At 43.0% G+C, this 15670-nt stretch overlaps 1 protein-coding gene across 1 annotated transcript in view; it reads left to right on the top strand.

Annotated features, from left to right (window-relative positions):
• Positions 1 to 15670, top strand: part of LOC144785611 (uncharacterized) — a 111461-nt gene that overhangs the window by 42162 nt on the left and 53629 nt on the right. Inside the window, exon 2 of the mRNA XM_078664423.1 lies at positions 10635 to 10730. Within this exon, the coding sequence (XP_078520549.1) occupies positions 10635 to 10730 (96 nt within the window). The remainder of the gene's footprint in view (positions 1 to 10634; positions 10731 to 15670) is intronic.

Below are 15670 nucleotides of genomic sequence, written 5' to 3'. Positions count from 1 at the left end.
ACTCCCCTGCTGACGGGTCGGGAGTCGGACTCAAAGTTGTTGATTTTTATTCTTTGTCAGCGGTTGTGAAAGAATGAGGTGAACCATTTTAGTACCGTCATTTCAATGCCTGCTCGCTCTTGGAGGGCTTTGAGGAGTAAGGTGTGATCAACTGTATCGAACGCGGCCAATAGGTCAAGTAGGATGAGAAGGCTGCATTGGTCGGAGTCGAGAGACATGTGAAGATCGTCCAGGACATTTAACATTGCGGTTTCGGTGCTGCATCCCTTTCTGAATCCTGATTGGTGCGGGTCTAGTAGCTTAATGTTCTCTAGGTGTAGGGTTAACTGAGGGAGAACACATCTTTCGAGAATTTTGGATAGGAGTGGCAGGTTCGACACCGGTCTGAAGTTGTTTATGTCCTCAATGTCCAGACCTGGTTTTTTTAGTAACTGAGTGGCTTGGCCTACTTTGAGGCAGTCAGGAATGAGTCCCCTGCTCAGTGAACTGTTGATTATCTTGCACCAGATTGGGGCTATGTCACTATGTCAGCTCAGCAGCACATCCTTCATGCTAATGGTTCCAGGTACAGTTCAAATAAGATAAGAGGGGTGACAGTTGGCATCCCTGTCTCGTGCCTCTCCTCAAAGCAAATGTCTCAGTGGTTTCTCCATTAACCCTCACCACTGCTATGTGTGCCTTATATAGAAGGGTTATCCATGCGCACAATTTTGGCCCAATGTGGAACCATATCGGGGTCCCAAGTAGACATCACCAGCATATGGAGTTGAAATCTCATTTTGGCATCCTGTGGTATTTTGCCTCTAGGGTCTTGCTCATTCGTGAGGTCGGCCAGCCATTGGTGCAGTCTTCTAAGGATCTATCACATCACTGTAGCTGGCACGAATCCTGTTTGGTCATCGTGGATAAATGAGGTTATTACCTTGGCCACCCTCTTCACTAGGACCTAGACTAGGATCTTGCTCTTAGTATTTAGCAATGAGATAGGCCTATAGGAGGAACAGTGGTGGTACCTCTCTCTCTGACTGCACAGAACAGGCTCAACAGGTGTGGTTTAAGGGGGGGGCGCAGCATTTTGCTGGAACTCCTATTGGAGACCATTGGCAACCAGTGTCTTTCCCAATGACATGTTAGTCACTGCCTCTCCTATCTTGTCTAGTGACAAGTCTGCTTCTATAGTGGCCCTGTCCAATTTATCCAAGACAGGGACTGGCACCTACCCAAGGAATGCCCCTATTTTGTGCTGCGTGCGGTCTCTCCAGGCATTGATGTAAACTCATTCTTGACTCTTAGTTTATATTTCTTCCTAGATTCTATTAATACCCTGGGCTATGGCCTATAGTAGTTTAACATCCAAATACTGGATAAGGAATAAGCAGCTTGGCATCTGTTGAAAGTGCACTGGAAGATTCTGTGAGATAGCTCAGAATGTTATATTCATCTGCACTCTCTTTTCTCCAAGTGTAACCAAGGAAAGTAGTAAATTGGGTCTATAAGGAACCGAGGAAGGAAACAAACAATAACTCTGCAGGGATGCAATTCAATTTAAACTAAGATGAAGTATGAAGTACTAAGAACAGCTGTTGCCTAGCATGGTCTTTCTGTCTACCCTGGAAGCACCACACTTAATACTGCCCACTCAAATTCCTGTCCTGGAAGTATCTCAACTCAGCAATGGATGAATGCAAAGGGCCTTCCCACTTTTCACCTTCCTTTAAGCCAGAGTTTCCATGAATGTTCATATTTCTAATAAACACATGAATGAAGAGGCAACAATATTTGAACAGAATATACAAAGAACGGTTCTTGGGCCTTCAATCTTGAAGTCGAATCTTGCTTTATTATTTCAATTTATGCAAGTGCAACCAACGCGTTTCGCCTTTCATAAGGCTTCACCAGGCTGCAATTAAGGATCTCAAGTTTGATTTCTATTTTTCTACCAATATATACAAAATTCCATTTCATATTATTTAGTGATGTTGAAAAGTTTCATAGTGATAGTGACAAATTTCAATCGAATATTATTATATACAAATATGAAGAACACTTTTCCAAACTCCTTCTCAACATGTCAAGAAAGAAGATCGAGGAACCTTGAAAGAAAAGACCCAAATACCAAAGCAAAAAGAAGCACACAAACGTAGTGCAGCTCATGGTCTTGACATCATTTCCTCAAAGTGTGTAAACCCACAGAGTGGTCAAGAGTTTTAAGCTGAGAGACACCCAAGGCAGAACAAGCATAACAAAATGCACAAAAGGAAGATCAAACCAAAGTTGGCAGCAAAACCTGGAAAAAACAGGTGCCGCCCAAACTACTGGATCCTTTAAAGGGGACATTATCAAAAACAGTTAATGTGTGTGGAATACCATTCATGCAGTGCTCTGCAAACCGAGCAAAATACATGGAACTCTCACCTAAAAGGTATCAGAAGAATTTCGCAGCTGAGAGTTTATTGAGCTGTACCTCTATGTATCACGAGATCATCCATACAAAGTACTAGAGGCAACATTGTAACATTACTACCCAAACAAATCAATCTTAAATTGTACACCATACGTTTTTTATGACAGCTTAAGAAGTCTATACCTTTGAATTCAAAAAGCCACATCTCATGTCCAGTACTAAAATAGGTATGTGTGTTGCAAGTTTTCGTGGATCAATATAAATCACATAATCGTAAACATCGAAATCACGTCGCTTCCATGAAACCTCTATAATAAGAGCGTTTGACGCAAGTAACACGCTAAAGTATAAAACAAAAGTGTCAGTCACTTGGCGATAGTCAAACAGTTACAAACCCTTAAAAACAATAAACAATATAGTCAATGTCATGTACCAGGGCTTCCCCAAGATATACAGGCTCTTCCAGACAGGAGTCAAGAGCACAAAACAGATACAAATGCAGGCTACCGTACTCATAGCTCAAATGTAACGTTATATTAGGACTGACCTTTGATCTCATAAACCCGCCCCTAAATAACATGATTCCACACCCAGAGTCAGGTGTGTCCATCCTTATGGTCTTCTCACACAGCATGCTAATGCCATTATTGCAGTTATAGTCATAATACAGGAGGCTGTGCTTATGTGTTCATGAGTTTCAAGCCTCAATGACAGATTCTTCGTACATTCTATGGATACAACTACTTACACTTCCCTGACAAATTTTACCAAAACCCACTATTATCCCAGGGTCGAGGATTTCAAAAGTCCCTGTGCTGCAAAACTGCTTCACCATAATTATATAGAATGTTTTCAGAACACTAGTAACTAAGAAGTTTTCTCCATTATGTGCACGGCTCAGATATTGCCCCATTTGGATATGTAAATATACATTAGGCCAGAGATACCACAAACCGTTAGTCGAAAATCCTCTCCGTTGTATCAAAGAGTCACACATCACAGTATGTGTTGTTGTTCCAAAAAATTTAAATTAGAACAAAGGGAAAGCCCCCCTTAGCATTATTTAGGTTGGTCTCATCAATAATGAGCAAGCGGTACATTGCCTTACCTGTCTATCGGCCCAGAGACCTCTTTACTTCTATGCCTCATTCGTCCTGCCACCCTCGTTCATGTTTGACTAGTCATCAAGTCTGTGTTTGCGCTTCATTTAAATACTTCCATTAAGCTGCATCTTTGAAGGTGGTATGTCACAACTGCCTGTAGTTGACCACGCCCCACGTATTCATTGTATCGGTCAAGGCTACTCCGGGTGAATTTCCTAGGGTTTTCAAGGTGGCAAAACTTTGTTAGTTCTGGTTCAAGTGTTACAAAGCACAAGGAAGTTTTATTAACTACAAACAAGACAGATCCAAAGAAGCATGGTCTTCCTTTCTACTCTGGAAGCACTACACTTAATCCTGCCCACTCAAGATCTTGACCTGGTAGTATCTGAACTCAGCAATGGATGACTGCAAAGGGCCTTCCCACTCTCCACCTTCCTCTACTCTAGAGTTTCCATGAATGTTCATATTTCTGTCAGTGCTTTCCCATTGCTGTACTCTTTGTAAGTAGTGCTTAGCTCTGGTGTGAGAGGGTTACCCGAAGGGATTCCATAACCTGTGTGACAATTAATACTCACACAGTAACCACAGGCTATGTTGAGACTGGCAATGGTAGCAGAATTATTTTATTCTAGGAAAACTGGCCTTTTTTACTGTATCCCTGTGTGGAGGCTGTCTACAGGATCTCTCAATGTTCAACTTTTCATCTGTCGTATGGGTCCATCACCTATCTGTGTGTGCGAAACATGTGTTAATACTATATACATATATGTTTAGCGTGTGTGTTTCACTGTACCATAAGTAAATATATGTGCTCATTGGTCTCTGTATGCAGGAATACAGAATAAAAATTGATCACCTTCCAGGCTGTACTTTGTCTGTGATGGATAAGACGACCTGCAGGATCCTGTGCACAGGTTATCTCCTAATAAATACTCATATCTGCTGCTCGGGAAGACTGCCAATCTTCTTACTTTACCAAGAATAGGTTTCCCTTGCTATAGTTAATTCCCCTTCTACAATTTTACCTTTTTTTGCTGCTGGCTGTCACCTAGCAATGGAGGATATCTGTTGAACTCTGCAGCTAATTCACATCTCAATCTGTCTAGTCCAAACCGAACTGACCTTTGGCACTCTGATTCAGAAACTCAAAGAAACAAGATGAGAAGAAAATAAGATTAATTTCTCTGGGACTGGCCAAAGTGCCCAAACTTCACAAGAATATTGCAGCCCATGACCCCAAAATGGAATACCTACTGAACCCCTAGACTTTTTGCTGGCCTCATTTGGAACACCATGATACCCTGCGCTTCAATTCTCCTGTCACCATCACAGAGTTTTATTTTGACTGAGGACAAGTATAGACTTCTGGAAGAAGTCATGCTGTTGTGATCTATGGAGAAACAGGAATTGACCAGACTTGCCCTTGTCCCTGTAGGAGACCAGCTGTCTCGATAGTATGGAGATGTGCAGAAGGCCCAGCCTTCTGGAGAATTTCCATGTAGGATACATTAAGGAAATTATACCACCACAAAGCCAGGAGATCCAAACAGCCTGACTGATCAATTGAAGTAAACACAAAGGCAAACTATTTTTTGAAAATTGGAAATTGAACAATATCGTTTCTTCAGATGAAAATTCTGCCTTCCCCTGGACTGCTCATAACAACCCCTGCTCCAGTCCTGAGGGACCATGAGGTTAAGCCTTCACACCACTCTCAAAAAGTCTGGTTTTATTAAATGGAGAGGTCGACCGTTTTGCAGGACCAGTTGAACCATTTCACCAGACCTCACATATGTGGAGATAATAGCATGTATGGCTACAGTTGATCCCTAGCCCATTGGCCCAGTTTCCAATGTTTACTAATAACGCCTTGGGGTTTTCTCCACTATTGGAACATTTCAACTGTTGCCAGTAGTTTCTAACATACAGTGTTCTACTGTAGGTATGCCTGCGAGGTTTCTTAGTAGGTGTTCATTCACTAATCCACCAAATGCCAGATTCAGCCCTAATTAGTCTATAAAGACATGCAAATGTACCCTACCCAGACACTGACACTGGATCTCCTGATAACTATTACCTTGCTCAGTGAAACTCTGAAGGAACCTTGAACATTACCATTGCATTCATTGGTTGAATCATGTGGATAAGGTGGGTGCCTTTTGGGTTCAGGGACTTTCAAATGTGATTTTGTTGTTGGAAACTTCGCAACGTATGGTTCCATGTGTTCAGTTATCCAGCCTTTCAGTCACAAGCAGCCAGGAAACAGAGGGGGCCATGCATATCATAGCAAGGTGGTCACGTTATAACATTTTGTCTCTCTGTCCCATTGACTACAGTATCAAAACACGATTCTTTCCTCTTCCTTTTCATTTTGGCTTTCTTGCTACTGAGGAGAGGAGAAAGCTTGCACAACAACGTATAAAAAAAGCCTAACCATAAGATTGAAAGAGATAAGGGCACAATCAGCCCAAGGAGTAAAGAGATTGCTGAAATCATCAGTTGAGTTTTACCAGGGAAAATGTGATCTAAATACGTCCACTAATGTTCCTTGGAGCAGATTCCAGCTGATGCAGTTTTAAAAAGGTGCAAGCTTCAATTAAATAAGCAGTAACACAGTATAAAGTTTGTAACAAGACACACTTCTTACTGGTTGTGTAAACTGGGCCTCATTTTGATTGGGCAGTTATTGAGGGGCCCATAGCATGGCGGGCCGATCGCCACTGCCCTACCGGCGGTGGCGATCCACCTGTCAAAACACCCCGCTGGACGGCCTATTACTCACTGCCACATTAGCATGGCAGGGGTACCGCAGCGAACAGAAAGACAGAGTGCCGCTTTTCCGCCGTTAGGCAATCGTCACGATTGCCCACCGGGCGGAAAATGCCTGCAATATGGTACCGCCATCCATATTATAATGTTGGCGATTCAATGCCTTTCCATGGCGGAGACTCCGCCATGGAAAGGCATGCTGTGTTTACTGTAGGGGTCCATTGCGGGCCCCCGGGGAGGGTGGGGGAGTGGGGGGTTGCACTTGGGGGGTACGCATGGTACCCCCAACATTGGCATAAACAAGGTGGCAGGCACTGCGCGGTGCCTGTCACATTGTGCATTCTTATGCACAACATACATATATTACATTGTGGCGGGTGCTGCTTCCAGCACCGCCACCACAATGCAATATATGGGGCATGCCACCACTACCGTGACGGTGGCATCCTGATTGCCATGCGGGACCACCGCACCTCTGGGGGTCGGTCCCGAGTACCGTTACGGTGGCGGGCGGACTTAATGGACCCCATAGTGTGGTAATGATACACCCAGAAAATACTTATACCCACGAGTGCAGTATTTATTGGCTGTGGTTTTCCTTCCTATTCCGAGTTTTTTTGCATGAAATGCGGAATGTGATTTGGTACTGGAGATTGTGTTTGGGATTACATAAATATTTTAGCTATCCAACCAGGTATCAAGTGGTGCATTTCACAAATATTTTCCTGGCAGTGTGAACAGGAAACATTTCCAATTTCTCACAACTTGTAATTTAAAATTGGACACAATCATCTATTTGCACACCTGACTCAAATTTACCAGGCCACTCTGAATAAAGGCATAAGCAGTCTGAAGAGGGCCTTCGAGTACTATACATGTTCAGTAGCATTGCCTATCTATCATTGCTTGTGAGACAAGTGGACCATGCATATTGCATTGGTTTGTTGTAACAAAAGACAAAATACCAGCATGTTCTGAACAAGACATACAGCTTTCTCTTGGTCTGACAAGTGGGTGCAGCTGTAGTCAGTCAAACCACTTTATTCGATTAATTAAAATCATAAAAGTATGCTATACATATACAAAACGTTAAAAATATTTGTTAAAAGTATGTTATACAAAATAAAAACACAGTACATAAGGCATTTAAAAGTCGTAAACAATCAATTCCATGATTAAAACCATTGATCTGTATACCTAAACATTATATTAAGAGGATTGAATTTCTTGTGCAGCTTCCTGTCTAACCCTCCTGCTTCTAACAGACGCAGCAAGGAAGCTGGCAACACAAAACATGATTTCAGGGGATTCCAATAGTTGTAAAAACAGTAAAGCAGGTTTACACTGGATAAAATTCATCTTTTTCAGTAATGGAAGAATAAACCTTTTCCTGGCCTCATGGTACAAAGGACAAAAAATCATAAAGTGCAAGGTGTCTTGGGGGGAAAAGTCATCACATTTGCATGGAGCAGCGTCCTCAAGCCTACTCCAGCCCTGCAAATCCCATAGTACCATATGTATTTGGTTGAACCGTAATTTTGTCAATAGCCATCTATGAAAAGAATTAGTCACAATGGACAGATAAGGAGACATCGCCAATGACAAAGTAACCAGAACATGGCCCCTGACCGATGGTTTACATAATTCTACTGCTTCCCGCTCTGCCTCACTTAGCTTAGTAAAATTAGTTTTTACCCACGCTAGGTCAGCCTTACATAGTGATTCTGGATTGGAAAAAATCTCCGGGCGCCCCATATACACAGCTAACATTTTTATATAGGACAACCACTGGATTTCCTTCATGTTATCTAAATTGATACAGTCCTTTAGAATCTTGTGGTTTAGGGAAAGGTTCGAATTCAACCAAATTTTAATCCATAGCAGGATAGGGGCTATTTTAATTATGTCTGTTATATATCCTATCCCCAGCTCAAGATGGACAGAGTGGGTAGCTGTGGATTGTGGAAGGCCTAAAAGGGACCGTAAAAATTTATTTTCTTCTGTTTGAATGAGGTCGGGTTTGGCGAACCCCCATATTGCTGCCCCATACCTTGCGATTGATATGGACTTGGCTTTATAAATTGCCAGGATCGCCTCATAAGGTTTCCCACCCAATCTTTTAGCGAATCCTAACACTGCAGCAGAAGAACTTCTCACTGCGTTTACCTTAATTGAGAGCTGTGGGGACCATGTTCCCCTATCATCAAAAACTACTCCCAAATAGGTAAATACTTTTACTCTGGTGATTTCTTCACTGCCACAATAAAAGGTCTTAACTTTATTTTTTGAAGCACCCAACGACATGACATGAGATTTGCCGTTATTTACCACCAGATCCAGGCTTTTCATGAAATCCCCAAAAGAATCCAGCAATCTTTGTAGGCCCAGCGGAGTACTTGCTAATAAGACAGCATCGTCGGCATAGAGGAGCACCGGAATCGGTGTTCCTCCCATGCGCGGGATGTCAGGAGTGGCTGTTTAACAAGTTTACCTCCAACAAGTTTACATACAGCGTAAACAACATGGGGGCCAAGATACATCCCTGACGCACCCCTGTACCAGACTTAAAACTTGATGTGCATTTCCCCTCATTCGTCATCCTAATTGAGGCATTTAGGTCTTTATGCAACTCGGCCAAAAAATACACAAGGGACTGATCAAGGCCCATCTCCAGGAGCGTTGTCCACAGCCTTGATCTATTAACTAGATCAAAGGCTGTGGACAAGTCCATAAAGCCTAAGAAAATAGAGCCCCTTGCCGCCTTCGTGTATTTAGGTATAATTAGGTGTAGGTTCAGACATTGGTCCTCCGTGCTCCTCCCTGCTCTAAAGCCATACTGGGCGTCGGTCAGTATGTTGTTGTCCGAAGCCCACCCTGTTATCCTTGCTTGAATAACCTTCCCTAAGATTTTGATGGAGGAATCTAGCAAAGATATAGGCCTGTAGCATCTAGAGTCTCCCCTTTGACCCTTTTTAAACACTGGAATTATTATCGAACGGGACCATGACTTAGGGAATCCTACACAGGCCGAGGTATTGAAGACATTAGTTAGGATATTTGCCCAGTACATAGGATTTGCCTTGTACATATCTGAGGGTACCCCATCCGGGCCTGGTGCCTTTCGTCCTGCTGTGCCCTCGATTGCTTTAACAGCTGTAGATTATTAATATCACAGAGTTATATTCAGCATTTCACATCCATGCAGATCCAGACATCAGGAAAAAATCATCTGATCTGCATAGATGAGATGTTGTACGCAGGACAGTGTTTGAAGATGCCAGCTGCGGGAAATAAATGGAACAAGTACTACTCATACCCTGGGAGGGTCTACGTTCTTGAAACAAGCTGTGAATGAGGCCTGAAAATGTATCTCTACTTTAGAAGATTGAAGATGGAAATCACGGTTTCTTGATTTTGGAAAGACACCTTTTTCTGCTTCTTTGAGAGACACTAGTCAAGATGGTACTGGGTAAATTTAGATGTCTGTAGTCAATTGCGGTGGTCACATTTTAGATTTGTCCCAGTTGGGTTGCAATAAAATTGTTCTAAGTTACCAAAATGCTTGTCCTTCTCTCAGCATTTTAGCATAGCAGATATTCTTTAACGATGAAGAATCAGCACATAAAATGAGAACTAGTCAAAATACAGGTGAAATAACTGATGAAATCCCCATTTTAATATAAATTGAAAAGATGCATTGAGATAAATTGGGTATCTGGAAATGCGAAGGAGAGGCAGAATCTATAATTGGAAACCAGGCAAACCTGTAATGGTTTAATTGTTCACAACGGTCAAACTCTTATGGGGAACCATCTCACTGCCCTCAGTTCTGTGGTTTAATGGTTGAGCTCCTAAGTAGTAACGTATGTTCAAAAGCCAAGCAATCAGGACTTCCTACAGAGCATCAGCCGATAATGACTTAGTAGATATTTCCCAGTGTTGATACTTTGTGGAAACCTTGCGTGTTTTGATCTTGATCGTGAATTGTTTATCAACATGGTGTGAAATTCTTGTCTCTTGATAACTCAAGCTCCTAGAGGACAACTGGAGCAAATTTACAAGAAACATTTGGCAACGCAGCACTCCGACATTTTTTTAAATGCAAGGATGCGCTGTATTCACAAGAATACAGCACACCCCTGTGTTTCCTCTAGCGCTGGTGCAAAAGAAGCTGCCTAGCACCAGTGCAGGCTCTCTGCCCCCATGTTGCAAGGGTGCCTGCACTACAGGGCAGGAAAGGACACCTGCCTCCACATAAACAATCATGAGTTTAAAAAGAAGTGGTATTGAGACAAAATCTGTGCCTACTGGATCATGAATCTTTTTAAACGTATTCTTTTTTCACATTTGCTTCACAGCAACCTGTTATCCAAAATGCAAAAACGGCGGGGAGTGCCTACGACCAGGCAAATGCAGATGCCCCCCTGGCTATGGAGGAAGATACTGCCACAAAGGTAAATTAATGTAAATCAGGTGTTGGCCTGTAGGAGAGATAGTGGTGCTGTGCCCCCTTGAGTGTTGTGGTCACATGGGTAGCAGCCAGAGATTTTGGAAGACAGTACAGAATTGCAAAAGGCCAGGATTGGAAAATAAAGTTCTCTTGTGTTTTTTAAAATGTTTATCTTAAGTTTTTATTTCAACAGATAAGACTTAAGGTGTGTTGGTTTGGCAATGACGCATATACACTCCCAGGTCATATTCGGCCCAGGGGACCACTACCTCCCCGGGCCAGCCCATGCAGATCAAAGGAGGGGGCCACACGGCCAGCCTCTTGGAGCCACATATGGCCCTGGGTACCACAACCGCCCCAGGGCCTGCTCGTGGTGTGTCCTGGGGTGCCCACTCCCAGGGTGGTGATGGACGGGGCATTTGAATCAATCAAACACTCACACCCAGTCAAAAGATCTGGGTTTAATCCATCACCGTTCTTTAGCCCACTCTGCCACCCCAGTTCAGACATGGCTATATGCAAATCAGTCTGACCCTGTGCCTCATGGGAACAGTCCAGCCCGAACTGCCAAGCCATGTCTTCCCTGGACCGGAAACAAGCTTCCGAGGACCGGTTTCTGGCATTCCAGCCGTCTTCAGCCCGGCTTGCTTGAATCCAGTGGCAAAGTGAGCAAGGGACTCACGTCTGAGCATACCCTACCACACTTATGGCGGCCAAAAGCGGTACAAAAGGGGGTGGTGATGGACGGGGCATTTGAATCAATCAAACACTCACACCCAGTCAAAAGATCTGGGTTTAATCCATCACCGTTCTTTAGCCCACTCTGCCACCCCAGTTCAGACATGGCTATATGCAAATCAGTCTGACCCTGTGCCTCATGGGAACAGTCCAGCCCGAACTGCCAAGCCATGTCTTCCCTGGACCGGAAACAAGCTTCCGAGGACCGGTTTCTGGCATTCCAGCCGTCTTCAGCCCGGCTTGCTTGAATCCAGTGGCAAAGTGAGCAAGGGACTCACGTCTGAGCATACCCTACCACACTTATGGCTGCCAAAAGCGGTACAAAAGGGGGTGGTGATGGACGGGGCATTTGAATCAATCAAACACTCACACCCAGTCAAAAGATCTGGGTTTAATCCATCACCGTTCTTTAGCCCACTCTGCCACCCCAGTTCAGACATGGCTATATGCAAATCAGTCTGACCCTGTGCCTCATGGGAACAGTCCCGCCCGAACTGCCAAGCCATATCTTCCCTGGACCGGAAACAAGCTTCCGAGGACCGGTTTCTGGCATTCCAGCCGCCTTCAGCCCGGCTTGCTTGAATCCAGTGGCAAAGTGAGCAAGGGACTCACGTCTGGGCATACCCTACCACACTTATGGCGGCCAAAAGCGGTACAAAGGACATGGCAGTTTGCTCTGAATTTGTGGGAGCTGTGACAGCTCTTGCCTAGTGGAGCAAACACAAACTCCACTCTCAGCAAGCGAGAGCTGTGAAACCACTCTTGCTTGCTGAGAGCTGAGTTTTAATGTGTCAGTGGGCAGGGAAACAGACAAAAGGATTGCTCTCATAGACAGGGAGCTGCATGCTTAGCAGCTTCCTGCCTATGAGAGCAATGCTTGCTCCCACAGAAGGTGGGGAGCCAGCTGGAACCATTGGGGCCTTGATGCTCCCCCCACGGTTTTGGGGGAAAAGAGAAAGAGGCAAAATAAAGGTAAAAAATTAGCAGAAAGAGGCAGAATAAAGGTCAGAAATGAGTAGAATGAGGCCGGTTTAAGGTCAGCAACGAGCACAATGAGTCAAGAAAAGGTCAGAAACAAGCAGAAAGAGGCTGAATAAAGGTCTGAAATGGGCATAAAGAGGCACAATTAACGTCAGCAATGAGCAGAAAGAGGCAACATAAAGGTGAAAAAAGAGCAGAAAGAGGCAGAATACAAGTCAGAAACGAGCGATAAGAGGCAGAATAAAGGTCAGCAACGATAAAAAGAGGCAAAATAAAGATGAGCTGTGAGCAGGAAAAGCAGAGTAAAGTTCAGAAATGAGCAGAATGGCAAAATTAAGGTGATCAGCGAGCAGATAGAGGCAAAGCAAAGGTGCTAAACAAGCAGAAAGAGGCTGAATAAAGGTAAAAAATAAGCAAAAAGTGGCAAAATAAAGGTGAGAAATGAGCACAAAGAAGCAGAATAAAGGTGAGAAATTACCAGAAAGGCAAAATTAAGGTGATCAGTGGGCAGATAGAGGTACAATAAAGGTGAGAAACGAGCAGAAAGAGGCAGAATAAAGGTCAGAAATAAGCAGAAGGATGCATAATAAAGGTGAGAAATGAGCAAAAAGAGGCAAAATAAAGATCAGAAATGAGTAGAAAGAGGCAAAATAAATATCAGAAACAAGCACAAAGAGCAACATAAAGGTCAGAAACTAAAAGAAAGAGGCAGAGTTAAGGTCAGAAATAGGCTGAAAAAGACAAAATAGAGATTAGAAACGAGAAGAAAGAGGCAACATAAAGGTCAGAAACTAGCATAAAGAGGCAACATAGAGGACAGAAAGAGGCACTATAAAGGGCAGAAAGAGGAAAAATAAAGGTCAGCATTTAGCAGAAAGAGACAAAAAAGGTCAGAAGTGAGCAGAGAAAAGCAGAAAACTAGCAGAACCCAATCAGGCACTCATGCACCCACTCACAGAACAACTCAGATATTCTCACAGCCACTCAAAGAACCATTCACTCATGCATCCACTCACAGATGAACTAAGACATTTACATTTACTCACAAACAGTCAGACATTCCTGCACCCACTTACAAAATCACTCATACTCTCTCACCCACTCATAGAGCTACTCAGAGACTCATGCATTGACTCACAGACCTTCTCAGTGACTCACACACCCACTCAGAGACCCACTCAGACACCCACTTACCCCCTTGCAGACCCACTCAAACTCACTCAGACTCACTTAGAAACCTACTTAGATAGTCAAACAACCTCTGAGACACTCATGCACTCACTCACACAATAAATGTCAAAGGTTAGTGGGTAAAGATAGGAAATAAAATAAACAACTTCACAAATTTACTTAAAAAAACAAAGGTTACAGGAGGTTATAATTAGGAAATAGGATTTAGAAAATGTAGAAATTCACAGAAAAAAACAAAGTTTACAGGACGTTATAATTAGGAAATAGGATTTAGAAAAATGTAGAAATTCACAGAAAACAAACAATGCTTACAATGATGTTATAGTTAGTAAATAGAATTTAAAAAACCTTAGAAACTAATGGGAAAAAACAAAGGTTAGTAGGACATTATAGTTAGGAAATAGAATTAATAAAAACTTAGAAATTTATTGAAAAATACAAATGTTACTGGGATTTTATAATTAGACTCAGATTTCACTCATGCAAAATCAGTGAACTTCAGCAGTTATAGTTACCCGAGCTAACTATAACTTGTGCAGCCGCAATGCAATGCTTATGATCTGACGTATTACATCACTTATGACATGGTCAGTGACATCATTGATGACATCTCAAATGACATCACTGTATATGCCATCCATGACCAACTGACATACCTATTAACACCCCCATACAGCCTCTCATATGCCCACTCACACACCCACACAACCACACACATACCCATTCACACACCCATACAAGTACTTACACACACTCACTTATTCGTAGAGCCACTCACACATTTATAGAGCTTAATCGTGTAACCATTTTCCATTTCAACCGCTTTATTCAACATTTGCAGTCATAAAAGTGATGTACAATAAAACAAATGGAATTGATTAACAAAATCATGGGTGATAAAAAAGATATACATAGATCATATAATAAAACTGGTTCGCCTCCCTTTAGGTAGAAGTACATGTAGTAAAATCATTTAAAAACTCGTTAAATTACAAGATAAAAACAAGTAAAATATATACAAATCACAGCATTAAGTAGAAATCATTTTGTTTTTTTGTTTTCACACATTCTAAGAAATTAAGCAAGCCCTAAAAATCCATACCCAGCCTAAAAATTCTGCCGTGGCTAATACAATAGGTAGTGACGTGTCAGTCCGCACGATGTGTTCAGCTTCCACTACCCTCCTTGTGCCCAAGAGCCTATAAATTGGTAACAACCAGGCCCGTCGCGGGGCTGCATAGGCATCACAAACAACGAGGATATGGGCCGTGGACTCGTTGCAGGATCTACACCCCGGGCACCTAGTTGAAGATTGGGCTGACCATTCTGTGGTAAACGATCTCACCGGGAGCATTCCCACCCTGAACTGGAAGTACAACTTACGGTCCAGGGATTTACTAATAGCATCCCAGTAAGGTTCCAGCTTCAGGGCGACTTTATGGTCCAAAAAACAGCCAGTGAGGGAAGTTGACCCTTGTCTTGCGTTTTGTTCCTGAAACCAATCCCAATACTTGGTCTTTAGCACCTCTTTTGATGAGAAGTGGGAGTTTACAGGATCTACCCACAGCGAAATCAGGCCTAGATCTACTAGAAGATTTCAAACTACCCATAGCCATTTAATACGATGTAATGTGTCAGCCCTGATTATTTCTAGGAAACCTTGTGCATAGCCTGCAAGTTCTGGTGTACTCCATAGTCTCCTCCAATACAGAAGGGGACGTAATTTAGCTGCTGCTGCAATAGGTTTCTTGCCTAGATCAATTAACAACGGGCTCATAGGGGTAGTCTGGTAATATTTCTTAGGAACCTGTTTTCAGAGATGGTAAGAGCTAGAAGGTTCTCACATCCCCAGACTTCCGAGCCATATAATGCTGAGCTAACAGCTTTCAGGTTATACATTTCTAGGGGTGGGCTGATAGGCTTAAAATGAGAGAGATTGTGCTCCTGACAGAGAACCCCTGAAATCTGCCCGAGTTTAAGAGAAGCTAAATCAATTTGGCGATCCCATTTCATACTTCCTTGAAAGTTCACCCC

This window comes from Lissotriton helveticus, chromosome 10, assembly GCF_964261635.1.
Source record: "Lissotriton helveticus chromosome 10, aLisHel1.1, whole genome shotgun sequence".
Taxonomy (NCBI): Eukaryota; Metazoa; Chordata; class Amphibia; order Caudata; family Salamandridae; genus Lissotriton; species Lissotriton helveticus.
Note: the sequence above shows the minus strand (reverse complement) of the source record. Positions and strands in the feature narration are given on the sequence as shown.